General features: G+C 43.8%; 1 protein-coding gene across 1 annotated transcript in view; it reads right to left on the bottom strand.

Annotated features, from left to right (window-relative positions):
- Positions 1-22103, bottom strand: part of Prkar2b (protein kinase cAMP-dependent type II regulatory subunit beta) — a 99460-nt gene that overhangs the window by 12105 nt on the left and 65252 nt on the right. The window contains exons 4-6 of the mRNA XM_052185981.1: positions 18039-18122; positions 6263-6369; positions 2962-3115 (exon numbers count right to left, since the gene is read on the bottom strand). Coding sequence (XP_052041941.1) covers positions 2962-3115; positions 6263-6369; positions 18039-18122 — 345 coding nt within the window. The remainder of the gene's footprint in view (positions 1-2961; positions 3116-6262; positions 6370-18038; positions 18123-22103) is intronic.

Here is a 22103-nt window from a genome sequence, read left to right as displayed (position 1 = left end):
AAGAAATGTCTACTAATGGGCACCATTTGACAACCCACGGTGACCCAACAAATCTAGGAAGCCCAATTTCAAACGCCTTCTTCCCAGTCGCTTCCACAATGGCCTTTCTGAGTCACTGAAGTGACCATGTCTTCAGCTCGTCTCTCTTCAGCTGTTTCCTGAAGGAGGCTCCAGGATGCGGCCTCCTCTCTGCCAACTGCTTCTCTTTACACCTGCACTTACAACCCCTGGGCTGCAGGCTGTGGATTCTAACCTTTCTGCTCTGCCTCGACTTCCCCTAGAAGTGACTGGGTATGCAAATTGCTCTTACAAAGCAAGTTTCAAATATAATGAAAGTATGCTCATTATAATTTTAAAGATTTTATGCATGCATCAGAAACTATCCCTGTTTATAAATATTAACATGTATAGAGCACTAAAAGAAATCTCTGAAATTTTTCTTAGAAGCTATGCACACAAAAACTCTGAGCCCTTTGTACATTGGTTACCATTAGCATCGGGACTGAAACTATCCATGCGGCTTGTGGTGGGGTGACAATCTGAAATATTGATCTTGAATCAAGGATGTGTGAGGACACACAGTAACAGTCTTTACTATTTGACACCCTGACTCTGACTGGCAACTCCAGTGGGACTGCTACATTTTAGGGTACCCCTTCTGTAATAGGCAGGTCATGGCAGACACAAGATTAGCACCCCCGCCCCTCCCACACACACACTGTAAGTCCTTCCTGCATACAGAGGTTCTGCGCTGATACACCTGTCCTCTGTTGGTTTTAAGGCATCCTTGACATACTCGGGTGGTGTGGTTCTTTCTACATGAAAGAATCTTTTTTTTAAAATCCTATAACTTATAAAAATAACTCATTTAAATAAGCATACAATGACTGCTTAGCTCCAATAAAAAGAAGTTGTAAGTATCCTGTTTTTTCATTCAAGTGAGATGTTTTATGAGTTAACTTGGAGATGTATAATATATTTCACAACTCAGTAACTCTCTGAAACTGGACAGTTACAACCTCTTCTACAAAGAGCTGAGGGGGAAACCTAATGCCTGCAGGTCATGAACATGTACTGTTTAGTGTCCCAAACAATCGTCACTGTGGCCTGAGATGAAGTGTGACAGCAACAGAGCAGACTTCTCCTAGGAGGTGATTCCAAGCCAGTCCAGGCTCACCTTAGATCACAGATGTGCGATCTGCAGGGTGGTAAGTGGGTTCCCAGGGGAGCCCACAAGCTTACCAAACAGAGACTGAGAGCCCCACCTTAAAGCCAGAGTCAGCTGTTGGTACTTAAGCTCTGCATTCTGCTACCTTGTGAAAGCACCCACCTGCACAGCCTCTCTGCTCCCCAGCCAGTGTGTCTGCCAACCAACACTTAGCAGAATTTCTACCATGAAGGCATTTATTCAAAGACACAGACTGAAAATCTCTTGTCTGAAATACTTGAGGCCAGAAGTGTTTCCGACTTTAAACACCACCCCCCACCCACCCCCTCTCTCCCCTCCTCTCCCACTCCTGACTGTCCTATCACCCACTCTCCCCCTTTTCCCCCACCCCTGACTGTCCCATCGCCCCCTCTCTCCCCTCCTCCCCCACCCTTGACTGTCCCATCGCCCCCTCTCTCCCCTCCTCTCCCACCCCTGACTGTCCCGTCCACTCTCCCCCCTTCTCCCCCACTCCCGACTGCCCAGACTCTGAAAAATCCTAACAAAGTAGCTTGGGAGCATTTTTCAGGTCTAAACATAAAATCCATATTCATATCTATCTCATATACATTGTCTAAAGGTAAAGTATAACTATTGTAATGTGCCTTGCATTTTGGCTGACCTGTAATGTTAGGTGAGGTATAGAATTTTACAGTTGTGGAATCATGTTGGTGCTCAAAAAGTTGTGGATTGGGGGCACTTCAAGCTCTGAGTTTCTGGATTAAGAATGTTCTCTCTATCTTAACATCCATGTCCCACCCAAAGAGAATGGTTAGATTTGTGTAGAATAGAGGCAAGGTTTGTATCCAAAATGAAAAGAACAGGTATTTTACTCTACATTGCCAATCAGCATATAACACCAAGAGAACCGTTTGTTTGTTTTTGTTTTGCTTTGCGTTTTTGCTTGCTTTTTCAAAGTGCAGGACACATCAGAATCACGTGGAAGGCTTCTGCCAGGAGAGGATTGCTGTGCCCCCTTTCCAGAGTTCTTGGTGCTGGTGCCTTGGATGTTCCTAACAAGTTCCCAGTTGTGACTTTCAGTCGATCACTGAAAACCACTAGTTTACAGACTATACTACTTACATAGAGATCTAGTTGAGAAAAAGGCTGTGTGTGTGTGTGTGTGTGTTCAGTATAGTATTCATACTTGCTAGCTGAGGTCTGTGCCTATATGTGATCAGATGTTTGTGCACATACACACATATACCTATAGGGGCCAGGGACGGGTGTCAGTTGAATCTTTCCTGGGTTGCTCTCTGAGACAAGGTCTCACTAAACCCGGAGTACACTGAATGGCCAGGCTGGCTAGCCCATGAGCTCTGGGGACCCGTGTGTCTCCACGCTGCTTCCCAGCTGCTGGAGTTACAGACACAAGCCACTCTGCTGAACTTTTTACATAGGTTCTGGGGATTCACACGCGGTCCTCGCTCCCGTCCAGCGGGAACCTTGCTGACCTAGCCATCTCTCCAGCTGCTGTGGCTTGTGGATTTTAAGCATGGATAAGAGAGAAGCATTTTAGATCTGAGGTCATTCCCAAGGTCCACTGTATTCAAGCTCCTGACTTGGGGAGAGACAGGATATAAATCTTTGGTTCAGCACAGACAGTGCACCTAACAGTGTAGCATCTAGCAGATGACTTGTCATCCCAAATAAAACCACCAATAAAAATTAAAATGCAGTATTGGGATCTCTGCCTACTGTCTTGATAATTTTCAAAAATAGTATCATTTAGGTCAAGCAAGTATTTTACTCACCAAACCCCACAGAGCACCAGGAGAGGTAGCAGTGATCGTAGCTGCTCTGGGCGTATTATACATTAAGGCCAGTTCTCCAAAACTCCCACGATTATCGTAGTTACCGACGCATCTTCCAACGCCATCACATTTTACATAAATATCAAATGTTCCTCTGTTGGACATATATAAATTCATGTGTAAGTCAGAGACAATGTGACTCAGGCAACATTTAATTACAGTGCAGCAGACCCTCAGAGAAGAGCCCTGGGCAGTGCAATCTTGTTGCTGCCTGACTATCCCGATAACTCATGTGCTCATCTGTTCCAGACCTATGGAAAAGGCCACCAGCCACACCAGGACAGGGACAAGGCAAAGGGAGAATGGAATTAAACAAACGAAGTCAGAATCAGTAAGAGTGTGTGCAGAGTCATCGACAGACACTAGCTGGACTTACCTCAGACAGTAAGAGCCATGAAGTATTCCAGGCCACTGACTGCATATTTAATACTTTTATGTTTCTAAAGAAAATGTACATGGCTTCTGAGACCAGAAGAAGATGGCTACTTTTTAAAGGAATACAGCTCTAACAATCCACTGATAAGTCCTTTATAAACTATGGTAGAAGTTGGCCCCCAGGCCAGCTGCCAATAAAGGCTTATTAGAACACAAACATTGTCTTATTTATTATACATGGCTGGTTGGGGTTACAAGCAGAACTAAATTCTTGGGCCGTGATGGCCCACAAAGCCTTAACATGCCTTTCCCCACCCCTCGTTTTAGGTCAACTCCAAGCTGAAACTAAGAAAGTGGTAGAGTCAGACCAAGCCTCTGGCCTTGGTCTTTCTGTAGATTTTTCTGTGCTGGTTTTCCCTTGAGGTGCTTTTTGCAGGCAAACAGACTCCATCTGCATGTGCCTGTGCTGGGGTGGCCAGGCCCTACACTCACACAAGTTATTTCTCTGTTCAGAGCCATCGTCCCATATTCCATACTCAGTAGAGAACATGGTTTCGAGGATCGCTGGGGCACCTGGGAGACCAACAAAAAATTTCTTGTTTAGCTTTATTCTATTGGTAAAATCCTGGACAAAGATGCGGTAGTGCAAAAGCAGACAGGTTTTGGTTTGTTGGGTTTGTTTTTTTTTTTTTTTTTTTTTTTTGGTTTTGGCTTTGATGATAGAGTTTCTCTGCATAACCTTGGCTGTCCTGGAACCCACTCTGTAGACCAGGCTGGCCTCAAACTCACAGAGATCTGCTTGACTCTGCCTCCCAAGTGCTGGGATTAAAGGCGTGCACCACCACCTGACAGGGACAGTCTTTAAGGATTAGGAAAGGACCGTGACTAGTAAAGAAACCGAAAGAAACCAGAAACAAAAGATATTACCTAATAAGGGAGAAAATTGTTGCCTTTAAATATAATTTGCAGCTAGAATGGTCCTTCTGAAGATACACCCTAGAATTGGTTCCGTGGATAATTACTTTTAAACTATTACTTTAAGCCCAGCCATTTATACCTGTTACTTTATCACTGACACTGTTTTCTAGATTTCTCATTCTAAACAGGATAAAATGAAAACCAAAGTGCCCGGGTGAGGGTGAAACGGGCCGCCAGCCCAGCGGAGGGCCTCAGTGGGAAGCCTGTTACACAGGCGGGCTGCTCTCCATACAGATTCCCTCCCTGACGGCCTCAGGCAGTGCATGACAGAGCACCGAGCATGAACAGAAGCTGGTGACAGGAGATCTGGCGGTGGGCCAGACGCACTGACTGTGGGGGACCTCAATAAGCCGCTCCTGTGAGCTGGAGTGTGTCATGTGCCAATGGCTGGTTAGGATCTAACTGAAAGGGATCGTTGTAAGACATACCCACTGCAAGAACTGGACTGCACATGGGGCTCTCACCTACCATTCAACTAAAAAATCCTGAGTGGATTTCTAAGCGGTTCTGCAGGTAAAGGCTCTGCCATCAAAACCATGACTCTGCCTGACAGAAGGGATACGTTGAGGTGAGGTTCTACTCCTAACCCTGGCTAGCGCTGTGGTGGAAGGTCACTAGGGCACCAGGATAGAGAATGGAGACTAAACACATCACTGAAAGGCACGGCAACATTCTACCAATGGCACTGCTGGGCAATGGGTGTGCACACCTTTAATCCCAGCATTTGGGAGGCAGAGGTAGGCGGATCTCTGTGAGAGTTAGGCCAGCCTGCTCTACAGAGTGAGTTCCAGGATAGCCAATGTTATACAGAGAAACCCAATCTCTTGAAAAACAAAAACCACCACCACCACCACCACCACCACCACCACCAACAACAACAACAACAACAACAAAGAAGGAAGGAGAAAAGTGCATGCACAGTCCCGTATGATTAAGGAAAGGGAGCTCAGAGTTCTAATCACCAGCTGACTACAATTCTACCCAGAGGATCAAAACTGTAGTCAGGTGGGGAGACGATCTGTGTTCCTCACAAAACTGAACAGCGAGGGATACCAACTGCCACAGAACCCTGCCTGACCCTACAGAGGTGAAAAACCCTGCCCGTGTGCTAAGGATGGTCTGAGGCTCATGTATTCGACATACTGTTCTCTGGGTAAGTAAAGCAGTCTAAGTAAACTATCAATACTAGTAAGTGCGTATCCTTTCTGCTTAATAAAATATTTGCTATGAGTTGAAGGTCAGCCTGTCTACACAGCAAGGCCAGGCCAGTCAGAGCTACATAGTAAAACCTGTCTCAAAAAACAAACAAATAAACAAACAAGCAAACAAACCAAACCAAACACCATCCTGAAACATTTTAATAGACAAATATAATACTACACAATTTCTGTGAGAACACAGGAACTGCTCACTCTACTGATTAAAGGATACTAAACCAGCAGGGGAAAAGATTTCTTCCTTACCTCGTGACTTCAGGAATACCTGAGTTCTTTTATAACTAATAATGACATTGTGAAAACATGGCAGTACCGAGTGGGCTATACCGTCACTTAGATTCTTTGATACCGTGTCTTACTCCAATTCTCACTGTAATCGGCATCTACTATATGGCAATATTGCTTTCTACCTACCACATATAAGTTAGCAAATCAAGGCACATTAACGACTGTGACTTAGAGATTCACTTCTTCTTTAAACTGGCTCATTGCACGACCTAGCACTTAGCTTTATTGTCTATATTCACAAGACATTTACATCATAAATGTAAGTTGTTGTAAGGTTGAAGAGAAACAACTATCAGATTAACCTGTTGGTTGTCACTGCAACTGCTGAGATTTTACATAGTATTTTTTTTTAAACTTCAGTAGTAAAGCCAGATAAAACTTACCTGTCAATGACATAAAAGTTGTCACCATCATCTCCTTGATCAATGACGTGCTCCCCTTCTTTGACCAATTTTTCAAACATGGCATCTAATACTTGAGACATCTGCTCCTATTTTTTAAATAAACAAAATAACATTATGTGTATCTAGAACATAGTTCCTCAAGAAATCGTATAATTTTTATATTTTTGTGAAAGATTTCAAAGAAATGGGAACATCATTACCATTGAGTTTTATCAAAAGAAAAAAAAAAAAAAACCCTACCATTTAGTCTCCCTCACCACATACAAATGAGGTTATTTATTCTCGTATTCAACATCTGAATGAAAGTAATGATAATTGGCCTACTTTAGAACATTTGAAAGTATCACCACTTCACAAGGAAAAGAACTACCAAACCACCACACATCTTGAGGAAAAATTTTAAAAACTAAACTAACTAGGGTGGTAAAGAACTGTTCCAAATTTCTGTAAGCTATCCGTTATTCAAACCTCCTCTGCTTATTGCTAGGGAGGAGGCGCCCTAACTACCTGGTAAAATTACATCCTAACTTCAGTTTTATAGTTTGTGTCAGTGCCCAAAACAAAAAGGAACAAAAGACAGAATGAGGTGCCGTGGAGGGGAGCTAAACAAGAACCAAAACGACAACATGACTGTAGCAAAACCTGCCACTGTCTTTTCTGCCTTGACATTTCTCTTCAAACGCCAGTATCTACATCTCTAGGAAAGATCTTTACGGATTAGTAAGGCTGCCTTTAACAGTGCTGGAGGGGCCACTGAGGACAGCATGGGAACCATTTGGACTACAATTCTGTGGTCCATCAGGGTGGGGCTAAAAGACAAAGATGAAAGCAAGTGGAAAGGTTTAAAGGTGAAGGTGGATCAGGTACCACCTTCCCATGAAGCCCCTCTAACCCAGACAATGCCGAGCTGCCCAGACTTGACTTAATCTCCAGACAAGGATCAGAGAGAAATCAAACAAGCTGGAGAGAACTAGAATAGACGCACCAAACCCCAATGCCCGGAACGCAAGCCCGTCACTGCCGGGAAGAGGCTCCCAGGTCTGACAGGAGCTCACAGGCTGCTCCCTCTACTTCCTCAGGGCTCTCCATCCGCTCTTTGCTGGCAGCCTCAACGCAACCCCATGCCCTAGGGGTCCCAGGAACAGAGCAGAGTTTTAGACAGTGCTGCTGATTCGCCCAGAGATGGCTCAGGATGGCATTATAAAAACATATAAAAAGAACCCTTACAATAAAAGACAAAAAACTTAAAACATGACTGCTATTATTTTCCTTTAAAATCAACTTCTTGGGCAGTCTACTCCCTACTCTGCTACCAACCCCCAGCACTGTGGGAGGGCTGTAACAACCAATATGCACTCAGTGACTCTCGGACCCAGAGTCTGCATTCACCTTAAGGTTTGTTCTTGGAATTCACATTCTACAGGTATGATAAATGCCAAATGACACACAGCCACCCGACTGGATTATTTTAAGTATACAAAATAACAAAGAGTAAAACCCAAACCACGAAGTCAACAAAGAAAGGAAAGAGGTCTAGAGGAAATGGAGAAAATGAAGAAATATGGAATGAATTTTCCAGAACTGGAGGACACAAGTTTTTAGGCTGAAAGGGAGCATCAAGGTTTAAAGAGAACTGGGCTCTCCGGTGCCAACCAAAGACCTTGTGTCTAGAGATCTGAAATACTTCTGAGGAGGGTGTGCCTTAAAATATTTTTGGAAAGAAGATGCCCGAAGTCTCTCAAAATAAAGAGAAACGCAAATAAAGATTGAAATAGGATGCCGCTCCTCTCACTTAGCAAGGCTCACTTGTGGAGGACGGAGCGCTGTACTGGAGGCACCGTGAGGTGAGGAAGAGACGCTCTCACTGGCTTCTGTGGAAAAGTACAAATGGAATAAGCATCATGGCAACATTTAGTAAAATCTCAAATGTGCAACCTCCACTCTGACTCCTGCAGGAAGCCACTTCTCACAGCACCATCGGAACGAAACTGACGCTCCCCTATGGTGCTGGGGAAATAAACACCCTATGCCATGTTCCTATGCATCCAGCACATGGGGATTCTCCTACATCCAGTGTTCAAGGAGTCGATGACTGTGGCAGGACTCTCAGAAGGGGCACAACTGAAAGTGAAAACCTGCTTAGAGGAATGGGCAGAGGAAGAAAGGACCCACATATGGGCACATCAGCCAGCTCCTGTCTCACTGGTCAGGCCCCAAGGTCAGCATGAGGACCACCACAGGGTTCCGTGGAGGTCTGAACAGTGTAACTTTCTGCCTAATAAGAGCGATGATGGAGCTGTCCTGCTGAAGCTGTGCTCTGCAGCTGCGGCAAACGCTGAAACTCAGGCTCCCGTGCTCAGCAGTGCCTTTCAAACTGTGCTGAGTCCAGGGCTTCGGGAAGAGGGACTTCAGTCTGCAAAACAGTCCATTCCAAGTCCATCCTCAAAGGACATTTTAGCCACTACATTTTATATTAGCTTTCTGAAGTTAGAGTACAAACTTGCCGGTTTTATCACGGGGCTTTGCCATAGCGTCATTATCTGCTGTATCTGTTCTCCTTCCCTGCTGATGTTCCCTCTGTTCCTTGTCGCTTGACTGGCCGCTTCCTTCCCATCTCCCAGTCATCCCCCCTGCTTTCACACCACGCATGCATGTTCTTTTACTCCCCGCCCCACTTCCCCTTTCCTTTAAGTTGAGGTGATGTTTCCCCTGACTCCCCTTCCTAGCCCCTTCCCTCCCCACATGGAAACTAGAAGCATATGGGCTGGCTTATATCCCCAAACATAATGATCTCTGGTTTTATCCCTTTTCCTGCAAATGTCAGACCTATTCACGATAGCTACTAAATGATAAAATTAGTGGAAATCGGCATGTTTGAACTAGCACATTGTGACTTTATTATTTTTCAGGAGTTGTGGTTTCACAACAAGCGGTGAGGGACGCAGTGATTTCCCATAAGCCGCTTGCCCCCCCCCCATACTTGGACAAGGCCCCCTCGGCATCACTAGTCCCCACCAAAGAGCTCCCTTTGTTGCCTTGAACCTACACAGACACACCATTTCCACTCAGTAAGTCACAAGTGAACAGGACATGGCTACAGTTTCTCTGCCCCAGTAAGATTCTGAACCCAGCTATTCATCTTTTCTGTCCCTCGATTCCTGGTAACCACTGAGCCCATTATACTGACTCCATCACTTCCTATTACAATGTCTGACAGATTCAGGCTAGCCTCTTCAGACTGACTTCTTTGACTTACTAATATGTGTTTCCTCCATGTCTTTTCACGGATCCACAGAATAATATCCCACTGTCTGAATGTACCACAGTTTATCCATTCACCCACAGAAGAACATCTCGGCAATGATACGAAAGCTGCTATGAACGACTGTATCCTGGTTTTTGTGTGAACATTAGGTTTTTGACTCCTGTGGGTAAATAAAGAGGAGCAGACAGTCGGAGTGTGGGGAAGGAACTGTGGTGGAGTACCGACAAAAGGCTCCCAAAGCCACTTTGAATCCCCACAGCAGTGAGCCATGGCTCCTGTCACTTCACACCTTCACCATCTTATCAGTGTTCTAGATTTTGGCCATTTTGAAGGGTGTGCAGTATCTCACTGTTCTGATTTCGATGTGCTTCTCTTCAGTGGTATAGATTACTGAGCATCAACCCTCCCTATGAGGTCCCAAAATATTTTCATTACCCTAAAAGGAAACCCCGTGTCTATTAAGCATTCATTAGCTACTTTCATGGTCCCCTAACTCCTCAGAAACCATGAAATCTGTTTATTCTATGTAGATCCCTATTTTCTGGATATTTCAATATAAAGGCAGGATAAAAATGTGTTTTCTTGTATCTAGCTTATTCCCCTGAGTATGTCCTCATGGTTCATCCCCACTGCAGCATAATCAATAATATGCATTTCCCAGCTTGAGTAACAGTCCATGGATGTGACACGCCATTTTACCTACTGACCTATCTCACCAATCTTGATCTAATTTTTCAATCAGGTTGTTACTGTTGTTTTTTTTTTTTTTAACTATTAGTATGTCTGTTTAGCTTCTCTTTATCAGGTATATCTTTTTTTTTTTCATCTCATGTGCATTGCCATTTTGCCTGCATGTGTGTCTGTATAAGGGCACTGGATGCCCTGAAACTGGAGTTACAGTTGTAAGCTGCCATGTGGGTGCTGGGAATAGAACCCAGGTCCTCTGGGAGAGTGGCCAGTGCTCTTACTGCTGAGCCATCTCTCCATTCCCTGGGTTTATCTTTTGCAAATATTTTCTCTCTGCTTATAGTTTGTTTCTCCATTCTGTTGATAGGATCAACATTCTCCTCTATAGTCCAGAAACCTTAGGTTTTGTTTTGGTTTTTCTTTTTGAAGCAGGGCCTCACCATGTAGCCACACATGTCCTGTACCTCATAATCCTCCTGCCTTAGCTTCCTAAGCTGGAATCACACCTGGCCTTAGAAACGTTTAATTTTAATGAAGTCCAGCTTATTGCTTCTTTCATATACTGTACTCTTGGTGCCCTATCTAAACAGACATCAAAGTGTAGATCATCTGGGTATCTAAAATTTTTAGGAGTTTTACACATTTTACATTGAGGTCTCTGATCCGTTTGGGGTTCATTTTGTGAGCATACAAAGCCTGTCCAGACTCTTTGGGGTGCAGCATCCACTTGTTCCAGAACCACTTGTTGCCTCTGCTCCTTTGTCCTGCCGATTCACATGGAGCTGTTCTCGGGCTGTATTCAATTCTGCTACTCAACACAGACATTGCTTGCCAGTATTGGTGTCAGACCTTAGACTAAGTGTTGAAGTCATCCTCAATTCACTGACTGGCTTTCAACACTGTGTAGACTTTTCTGGGACTTTGCCTCTCCAGATTTATCTGTTTTAGATGTAAATTTTAAAATCAGTTGACTGGGCCAGAAAGATGTCTCAATGGATAGAGGGCACATAGGCCTGACGGCCTGAGTTCAAGCCCCAGACCCCACACTCTGATCATGGACGTTAGATAGTTTCTGCCTCCTTCCGGCTCCTGTGGACCATACTGATATGAACATTTGTATACCAGTGCTTGACTCAACCAATGTTTGATCTCACTCCTTCTGAATGTCTATGAGAGGAATTTCTGATCTGTTTGGGACCTCTACCTTTAACCTTGAACAGCTCAACCACTTACTTACCTTCCACTAGCAAGGTGTGAGAGTTCCAAAGTCTCATGTCCTCAACATTTGTTGTTGATATTGTTGGTTTTGTTCTGTTTTGTTCTTTTACTTAATTACAGACAACCTATTGGAGGTGAAATAGTATTTCATTTGGTCTTGATTTGCATTTTCTTAATAAATAACAGTGCCAGGAATCTTTCTGCTTGCTTGCATTTATCTTCTCTGGAGAAAGCTATTCAAGTACTTTGCTCATTTTAATATTGGATTCTTTTCATATCTTACATTATTTAAGTATTTCGAACACTAGACCATTTTAAAGTATATGATCATCAAATATTTTCTTCCATTCTATAGCTTGTCTTTTCAATTTTTTTAAAGTGGGGGGTAATGTCCTGTGACTTATTAAATGTCCTGTTGATACAAAGTCCAATGTATCTCTCTCTTCTCATTTTTGCTTTGGCATCTAAAAATCCACTGTTAAATCAGGTCAGGAATACTTTACCTTGTGGTGTAGTTTGAATGATAAGTATCTGTGGGCGCGCGCGCACACACACACACACACACACACACACAGAGTTAAGATGCAGATATGGAGCTACCCTATAACAGGGCACCAATACTCCTCCTAGACAACAAAACCTTAAGCCAACTCCAGGAATGATTTCTTATTTGGAGTTGTTGGGCAATGAGGTCTCACAGACCCTCAAACATTATAAGCTATTACCAGTGTTTTTGGTTACCCTCTAGAGCATGACAGTAAGAATGTATTACTAAAGACATGACATAATTGAGTCATAAAACATGACGAGATCAAGACGGTGTGGATCTAGAACCTCCATCCGTACCAGCTAGCTTTCACTGTGCTGGAAGGAGCTATGCAGGCACCAGGAGTGATCAGTACTCATCTGAACTCCCTAAGCTATGGTATAAGAGAATAAGAGAATCCTGAATGTTCAGCTTTAAAGGGACCATGTATACTGCACCATCCCCACAAGGTTCAGGTACTTTTAGGTAAGAACTTCTGTACTCCTCAGCAGGGCAGCTCCAGAGATGAACTTACAGCAGCTGTGGCAGCACACAACCTGTGCAAGCCCAAGGCCAGATCAAATCCCAGCATAGACATGGAAGCTAGGCACACAATCCCACCCTTAGATATGCAGTGATGACAACTGTTAGATGCTGGAAAAGAAAGGATCAAGTCTTCCTAAGAAGATACGCTGGTCAGAAGAACATACTCCAGGGAGAAGTCCATACGGCCAAGGGTATTTTGGGCAGCACACACTGGTCTTGAAAGGTTTATTTGATGGGTGGCTTAGGGTATGGAGGGCAGATCTGGAAAGGGTTGAAGGGTGAATGTGATTAAAATGTGTTGTGTAGGGAACTTGAAACTTGCAAAGAACTAATAAAAAAATTTAAAAGTAGAGGTTCTATGTACATATATGTCTATGGTATCTAAGGCATTAAATAAGAAGAGAACAGAGCAAAACACTGCCTAAATATTGCTGCCACTAAAATGTTAAAAAGAATCTACTTGGGACTGGAGAGATGGCTCAGTAGTTAAGAGCACTGACTGTTCTTCCAGAGGTCCTGAGTTCAAATCCCAGCAACCACATGTTGGCTCACAACCGTTTGTAATGAGATCCAACGCCCTCTTCTGGTGTGTCTGTAGACAGCTATAGTGTAATTATATGAATAATATAAATAAATCTTTTTTTTTAAAAAAAAAAGAATATGTTTCTACATGCATTACATAGTCCTGGAAAATAAACATGATAATATAAAAGACCTTGTCTACTGAGAAATGGAGGTGCTGGAAGACAGAATTGTACGGAAGTTCCTTGTCATTAACTTTCGTTCATTGTGGATTTTTGGTAAATTTATGTGTAATGATTAAAAATTCTTAATTAAGAAAGTCTCTATACAGAGAACATTTCAAATCTTCCCACCAATTGGGAAGCAGGAGGAAATGATGGTGATTGGTTGAAGAAGCAGGAGGAAATGATGGTGATTGGTTGAAGAAGCAGGAGGAAATGATGGTGATTGGCTGTAAGGGTTTTCGTCCCTCTCTGGGCGTGGATGAGCTCTGGCTCCTCTTCCTGGGCAGCAGCCAGGGCTGAGGATGGAGCCAGGACAGAATAAAGCGGAGATTTCCCAGCAAGGTGCTAATTAGCCCCACGAGGAGCTTTTACCCAAATGAGTTCATCAACCTCAGGCAACATATGGTCACCTATCAGAATTCTAAACGTTAATTAAATGGCTTACTAATACCGTATCTTACTTGTTACTTATGATTTGTTTCTTTGAGGGCAGGCAAATATCAGCTTTATTGATTAGTTCTGACTCTAAATGTCAGACGGACACAAATGAAGTAAATGGCTACACTAAAATTTTTGGTTATATCAGAATTAGCCCCATTTTAAGCAGACATGAAACATGGTTTTTAATTATAAAGCTAAAACATTCATACCCGCATATTAAAAATTCCTAATAAAGTAGAGAATTTTGCTTTTTAAATATTTTCTATGTGACAGGTGTCTGCTCTAGTCAATCAAATTCTAATTTCCCCGTAATTACCCACGGGGTGCGGAGAACTTAGGAAATCTTTAATACTCAGAGGCTTAAGGTGCTGCTGACAGCCACTGTTGGAAATCCACATCAAGTTCTCTCACAGAATGCAGACTCCAGACGGAGCTTGGTAAAGGCTCTGAGTCACACAGGCAGCAACAATTCACTGAACCGGTGGACAAGCCTATCGGGTAACAGGTGAACTGTTCCAGTTAGCCTCAGATTCGAAATACTTCAGGAGGAAAACAGCCCACTGAGCTGAGCATTAAAATATTCATGAAGAGTATCTTCAAAGACACTAGTAATTAGAAAATCTGTGCCTCAATATATAAATACACAGTACTCCAAGGGGGAAGTGTGCTGAAGTCTGAGAAATGTGAAATTTTCAAACTAAACAATGACTCCAGGAAATAAATTCAGATGAGGCAGTAGCTGCAAACCCAGCGTTCCTCTTTGCTAATTGGTAATTACTGTTTCCCCTTCATCTGTGGAGCCGTCCTCGGTCTGAAACGCTCTTGCCATCAAGGTCACTGCAGCTGGACCCTGGCAATCACCCTACCATCCCCGCAGGCCCCAGGAAGGCCGACTGCTGAGTTCTGAGGACTGGGAACCCTGCATGTGGAGCGGCCGCCCCCCTCCCCCTCCCCCTCCCCCCCCACACCTTAGCTCAGGCCCAGTTCTCCCCTCGATGGTGGTATGGCTTCCATCATGAGCCCCACTCTTTCCTTCTAGTCTACATACCTCCATACCTCCTCATTTCCCCATTAACTGCCAAAGGGAACAAATAAGACTGATAAATAAATCCCCGGCTCCAAAAGCTTCAGTTGTAGACACTATGTTCAAAAAGAGCATAAGAGCTGGAGGATAGGGAGGCCGTGTCCCCCCTGATGGCTGCTGGGGGAAACAGCCACTTTCCTTTGGAGGCTATGGCCACTGGAATGCTCCCCCTGTGCCAGTGGATGACCACACGCCCAGGAGCATATAGGCAGTACTAACGACTCAGTGGGTAGAAAGAAGGGAAACAGAAGGAAGACTCCAAAACCATGGTGGATAGCTCCAGAGGAAAGAAAGACCTCTGAGGTTCTCCTCTGGTGTGCCCTCACACCCATGTACACACTTATACCCATGCGTGGACATCTGCACACAGACAGATTCTGATACACACACACAGATGATATGCAAAAAAAAATTTTACCAATCTAAATTTAATAAAGGTTAGAGTAGACAACATCCCAGGAATGCTTATGTTAGGCATTCTAAGAACTGCCAGAAGTCCTTGCAAGCTTTCCAAAACTGGGTTCCTTGGAGTTCCCCCATACCACCTTCCATGACTCGGTGTCAACAGCTCCGCTCTCAATCATCACTAAGGACCTGGCTCCTCCCTCACAGGAGTCTTATCCAGGTAAAGTCAGCCATCACAGCCTGGCCTGTCTCTGTCTTCATCCCTGCTCAGAGACAGCCATTCTGTGCTCTCTTTCCCCCAATAAATCTCTTGCCTGAGGTATGTTGCCTGGTGTCATTTTTGTGGTATTCCTTGCCCTCTGCCTCATTGCCAGGATACCCTCGCAGCAAAACCTTTTCAGTGTTTAACTAGCAACTGTTTCGCTCAGTCATTAGAGAGGCAGGCATGGGAGATAGAACACGGCATTCATGGTCACACCGTGCCTCATCTTGGTCCTCGAAGTATGTGGGCCAGAAACCTCAGCATCACCCGGACACCCGTGAGGACTGCGGGCTCTGGGGCTCCACTCAGACCTGCTGGATCAGGGTCTCCAAATGTGCTACCGGCCAGCCAATCAATAACTTGATGATTCACAGTTGTATCTAAAACTTGGGAGGCACTAGATTTCTCCCATGTAAAATCCTAGTAATATGGTAGAGGATCCTTAACGATAAGCCCACCCCTAAATATAAATGGCTCAGAGATGCCCTGAGCAAACATGCAGTGAGCGACTGAGCAGACAGACTCCGCCTGCACGGATGATGCCAACCAGAAGAGCGAGCTGCAGTTGGGGAGCTGCAGTCGGGGGCACTGTAACCTTTTTTAGCTACACTTGTCTGTTCTTACTATCTTCCAACTGGGTCGAATCTTTTTTATTTTTTAACAGCTTTACGCACGTATGAGGAGTTTGGGCAGTCTCATCCCCATCACCCCCTCTTACTCCCTCCCTTTGAACATCTTCCCACAAGACCTCCTCCTACTTTTCTTAAGTGACCCCCTGAGTTAAATCAGGTTCTCTGCATAAGCATGGGATGGCTAAACATTTAAAAAAAATGGCACCTCTCTTGAAGCAATCAAAGATCACGGTAAATTTTAATGAGACTTGATTTTGATTGTCTGTCTGTCTGTCTGTCTGCCTGCCTGCCTGCCTGGTGTGTGTGTGTATGTGTGTGTGTGTGTGTGTGTATGTGTATGTATGTGTGTGTGTGTGTGTGTGTGTGTGTGTCTCTCATGTGTCTGTCTGCCTAACTGCCTGCTGATGTGTATGTGTGTGTGTGTGTGTGTGTCTATCTCATGTGTCTGTCTGTCTATCTATCTTGTGTCTGTCTGTCTGTCTAGATGCCAGAGGTTAACCTCAGGAGTCTCCCTCTACCGCACTCTATCTTTTATTTTGAGACAGAGGCTCTCAGTGAATGATCATCTGACCAGATGGGCTTGTGAACAAGCCTCTGGGATCTACCTGTCTCCCACACACCCACCATCCCCTTCCCACCAGTGCTGGGGTTACAGGCACATGATGCCACATCTGGAGTTTTCACTGGTACTAGGGATCTGAACTCGGGCCTTCGCGCTTACATAGTGGCCATTTTACTCATGGGGCCATCTATCCCCAGTCCTAGATCGTCTTTAAATACCATCACTTTACTAAAATTACCTCATTTATCCAAAATAGTACCACTAAGTATGCACACCTAGACAAGGAAGAAACGGAATTCAGACTGTTTTGGTTTTAGGCCGTCCTTTCTTTTGAGACACTAATATATTCAGAAGGCACTGGGGACATATGCTACTTAAAGAGAGAAATGAAGCAGAAAAAGATGTGGACTCTATCCTCAAGAAATGAATAAATGGAGCAACATACAGATTTTTGTTGAGTCAATCAGAAATGTCAAAGATGATAATCTGAACTCAGGGATGACATGTAATTTTTCACTGTTTGCTCCAAAGTCCAAATATCATGTTCTTGGAGAACACGATAAAAGATTATATAAGAAGCCAATTGAGATCTTATAAATATTTCAGGGTATAAACGTAACCTTATATAAAATGGTATGATATAGTACCTTAATATTTCAAAAAATGTCTGGGGGAGGGGAGAACCCCATAAAAACAGTAGGACTTGACGTTCTCAGACATTAATCTGAAAACCAGGATATGTGGAGTATGGAAAACTTAGGGTTGAAATAAGATAGAAAAGTTGGTCCTTTGAATTTGGAACGAAGCAGCAGTTCCTCCTTAAATCACTAGACAGCAAAAACACTGTGATGACAAAGCAGAACACTTAAGAGTGTGAGGCGAAGTCTGAACACTCACGCCCATACCAAGTGGTATGCTAGAAACACCCTCTGTGGAGACTAGAGAAGTCAAAATTCTTTCAAAGAATCAAACATTCCCTTGCCTTAAGCCAAGTAAAACACTCCATTTAAAATATGAACAACACAGAGCTTAATTATATTCAAGGATTCCTGTTATTGGCTGTTGGGAGCAGCAGAGAGGACCATTCAAAGAGCCTCACATTACACGGAGAATTCAGGGGTCTAGCCTCTCCCTCCCTGTCCCATCCTAGAGCTAGGCAAGGGTCTAGCCTCTCCTTCCCTGCCCCATCCCAGGGCTAGGTTTGAGATGCATGGCATTCTCTTCCCTTGGTGCCTTGACACGGCATATCCACCGATTCAAGCCAGCACGTGTATGTAACCACTCAGCTTCCACCGTGATCACAGAGTGACCTGAGATTGGAGAGCAGGAGACTCAGGTCCTTGCCCAGTTCTTAACCCACTTCTCTTATAATTTCTCTTACTGGATCCAGGTTCTTAAACAGCAGGATGTCTTTGCAAGCCTCTTGCAATCTGTTTCTTTGATCATCGGTTTTGGGATGTATTATCTGAAAAGACAGCAAAATCAAGAAAGCAAACACAGTAGTCAATACTAGGTAAAATCCAACAAAACCAAAAAGAAGTGCTGCAGAGAAGAATGGTTAGCGCTCCCATCCACTCTCCCATTTGGTAGGACATTCACTTCGGGTGGCAAACAAGGATTAGCCCATGAGCACAGGGAAATGGAACCACCTGTTCTGGGTAGAAAGACCATCTTCCCCCCAGATCAGTGGGTATGTTATGAAAAGATGCATCCTTGCCTATAAGGCGTGTCCAAAGGACAGAGTTACACTGAAAAGTTAGACACTACCTCCATGCTCTTGTTACTGATCTTAAAACTCTTCTGGAGATAGCTTTTCCTTAAAACTTGATGATAAAGTAAAAAAAAATTCATAAATGTATACTTCATTCAAGATTAAAGAAAATTTTAGGAAAATTACAGGTAACTTCCCTGACAGTAGAAAGGGAGTCTTGAGAAGGGACCCAGCAACCATGCACTGCCCTCAAGGGAAATGACTCCAGGAAATACCGGTGCCATCATTTTAGGGTAAAGTCAGGAGAGGCTGGTGTTTTAAACTCTCACTGAACATTTACTCCAGGACAATGAAACAGCCAGAGGGTCCTCTGTGAGACTGTCTCAGTTAGGATGTTACCACCGTGAACAGACACCATGACCAAGACAAGTCTTACAAAGGACATTTAATTGGGGCTGGCTTACAGGTTCAGAGGTTCAGTCCATTATCATCAAGGTTGGAACATGGCAGCATCCAGGAAGACAGGGTGCAGGATGATGAACTGAGAGTTCTACATCTTTACCTAAAGGCTGCTAGAGGAAGACTGACTTCCAGACAGCTAGGACAAGGATATTAACACCCACAAGGCCACACCTACTCCAACAAGGCCACACCTCCCAACAGCGCCACTCCCCAGGGACAAGCATATATAAACCATCACAGAGACTCAATGGACCAACAGGTTGGGTTCTTTTTTTGAGGCATGGGAATGCTTGAAATTGAATCCAAACCCTTGCCCATGTTAGGCAAATGCTCCATCACTGAGCAACATCCCTAATCTCAAAAGGCTCTTTTTATTGTGAACACTGTAGTTTGTGAATATAAAACAAGGTAAAAGATGCTCCTAAAAGCAGGCATGGAGTGGATTCCTAGAAACCCAACTACTTCCCCTATTCCAATGTTGATTCAAAGAATAACTGTAGGATCTCATGAGCAAATGCCTCACTGTTCCCATCAAAGCAGCCGGAATCAGACAGCAATGAGCCTGTGCCTACACAGACACCAACACTCACAGGCACATTTAACCTAGTAGAAGAGATAGCTAGAAAACAACAACAACAACAACAACAAAAACCCAGAAGACCATGGACTCTAAGCCTAAAAGAGCTGGCATTACAGTACAAGGAGAGGATTCTGATGGGCACCACTCCTACACCTGTGATTTACAGGTGACACAAAAGACTACTAGCTAGTGAATAAATCCCTACAGGTTTTCAATAGGGTGCTGTGCCTTGGAACCCTGTTGGCCCCCACCGTGAGCCCTGTGCTCATGCTGCTGCTCTGAAGACGGTGTGGGCCTTAGCAGGTGAGGTCCAGTTCACAGACGCACACAGCTATGGGCAGGCCCTTCTTATACCTACTTGTCTTCCCAGATGCTGCTCTGTGACATTCTTAACACCAAGGACTAAGTCACCATCACAGCCACCCCTTCCCCACACAATGGACTAAAGCTGCCCAGAAGCTGGATCCCAAACAAACCTTACTCCCTTACATTATGTCTGCCTGGCATTTTCTTTCGTGTGATATGGTTACTCACCACACACGGGGAGAGGAACGTGAAACCTTTGTTTACTACCTGACCCATATTCATCAGAACCTAGACCTTAAGAAGACAACTGAGCACAATGCTTCTAGCCTGTGTTACACAGAAACCTTCAAAGCTTAGGTCACAGTGTGATCTTTTATCAGCCCACAGGCTCTTTTGGTTTTTATTAAAATTTCTCATTTCAGAATACAAATCTTGCTAAACAAGCATTTATGTGGCATTTGATATATGCTAAGCAGTATTTTAAGGGCCCAATATAAGTTCATTTCATCCTGGTAACAGAGGTGAGAAAATAAACTCGCCCCACTGACTTTATCTCACAGTCTGTAAACTGTACACCTTAGATTCATGCAGGACAGGCTGTTATCAGTGAACACTCAGACCTCAGAACAGTGAGCCACGCCCACAAGCATTTCTGTACTGAATGGTGTCTGAGCTGAGAGTGGCTCTACCTTTGTAATCAATCTCTGTGTTTGTCTCTCTGCCTTTGTTTCTGTCTCTCTCTGTCTCTCTGTCTCTGTCTCTGTCTCTGTCTCTGTCTCTGTCTCTCTCTCTCTCTCACACACACACACACACTTTCTAACAGATGGAATTCAAGTTCAACAGACACGCTTTCATTTGCACACTGCCTGTGCTGACTTTGAGCCACAGCAGCAGGGCTGAGTAGCTTGAAGACAGCTTCTGACTCCCAAATATTAAATATTCATGTTGAGGAGTAGTGAATTTTCAGTCAAAAAAAAAATCCCCCACTAAAGCATTTGCCAACTCCTGCTCTGAACCTCTACTGCCTTTCAAGGAAAATAATCAGAAAGGCAACTACTATGGCTTCCTTAGCCATGGTCTCAGTATTCCGTTACATAGGGAACCCTGCGCACGGTCCACTTCCTTCTCTAGTAAGACAGAAAGGAGACCTCTCAAACATCCAATGAGTGCTCTCCATTCTCCAGATGCTAACCTCAGTGGACCCCACATGTGCTGAGGTACACGTCTGTTCTTCTGTCTCTGACCTTGTTTGAGCCCTGAGCCGGCCACACCTGCCTCCACCACATAGCTTCATACCCCGTTTCTGGTGGCTGCCCAGGCACGACTTGCCGTGCCTCATGTCTTACCTCAAGGAGACTCCAGTCACTTCAGACTTAATCCCTATATAGTGTCTGGCTGTGCATTGAGCACCTCCTATGCTGCAGTTACTCATTAATTTGCTTGTTTGTATCTGCCACTAGCCTCTACTAAAGAGGTCAGGGGTTGCTTCGCTGGGCACACCCAATACCTGGCCAGCTATGCAGAGGAGTATCCAAGAGATTTTCAGAGGCTAGGACAAGGAAACATACCACTCTTCCCTCCAGTGGCACATGCTAGACATATACAAGCCTTAAATTCTCTTTTATTATTAGTATTCCAACTAAAATCCAAATTAGTTTTTTCCAAAACAAGTCTTAAGTATTTAGATTTTCTTTAAATTCATATGAAGATAAATACCCATTTTTATTAGTTACAGATTTCTTGATTGTAAAAATTCCAGATAATAATATGAAATATTACTCTATCAAAATATAGTATATATTTTCCTCACAGATATTTTTCATTGCCCATCTATCTAAAGTCACCTAATTTTGACATCTGTAATAATCATTCCTAGGAAACTATGGTATAGTTTATAGTTTTAAGGCCAAAGGTAAGATATATTCTTTAGTACGATATCTAGAAGTCATTCTCAGCCTAATCAAAATCTTAAAGTACTTTATCATAATCATTAACATGTAATTAATGCATTTCATAGAAGCTTAAAGTATTAGGAAAGGCAGGGCTTAAAGTGAACCCCTACCCCATGCAGACTCCGGTGTCTTAGGGTTTGTATGGCTGTAGTAAGACACTCAGGCCAAAAGCAACTTGGGGAGGAAAAGGTTGTTTTCATCTTATAGCTTGTAGACCATCATCCAGAGAACTCAGGAAAGAAACTCAAACAGGGCAGGAGCCTGGATCCAGGAGCTGATGCAGAGGCCATGGAGGAATACTGTTTACTGGCTTGCTGCCCATAGCTTGCTCCCGCTGCTTTCTTTTTCTTTCTTTCTTTTTTTTTTTATTTTTTGTCTGTTTGGTTGCTTCTTGGTTTTTTCAAAGATTTATTTATTTTATCTAAGTACACTGTA

Source organism: Apodemus sylvaticus, chromosome 6 (genome assembly GCF_947179515.1).
Source record: "Apodemus sylvaticus chromosome 6, mApoSyl1.1, whole genome shotgun sequence".
Taxonomy (NCBI): Eukaryota; Metazoa; Chordata; class Mammalia; order Rodentia; family Muridae; genus Apodemus; species Apodemus sylvaticus.
The sequence above is the reverse complement of the archived record's forward strand: the minus strand, read 5'-3'. Positions and strand labels throughout refer to the sequence as shown.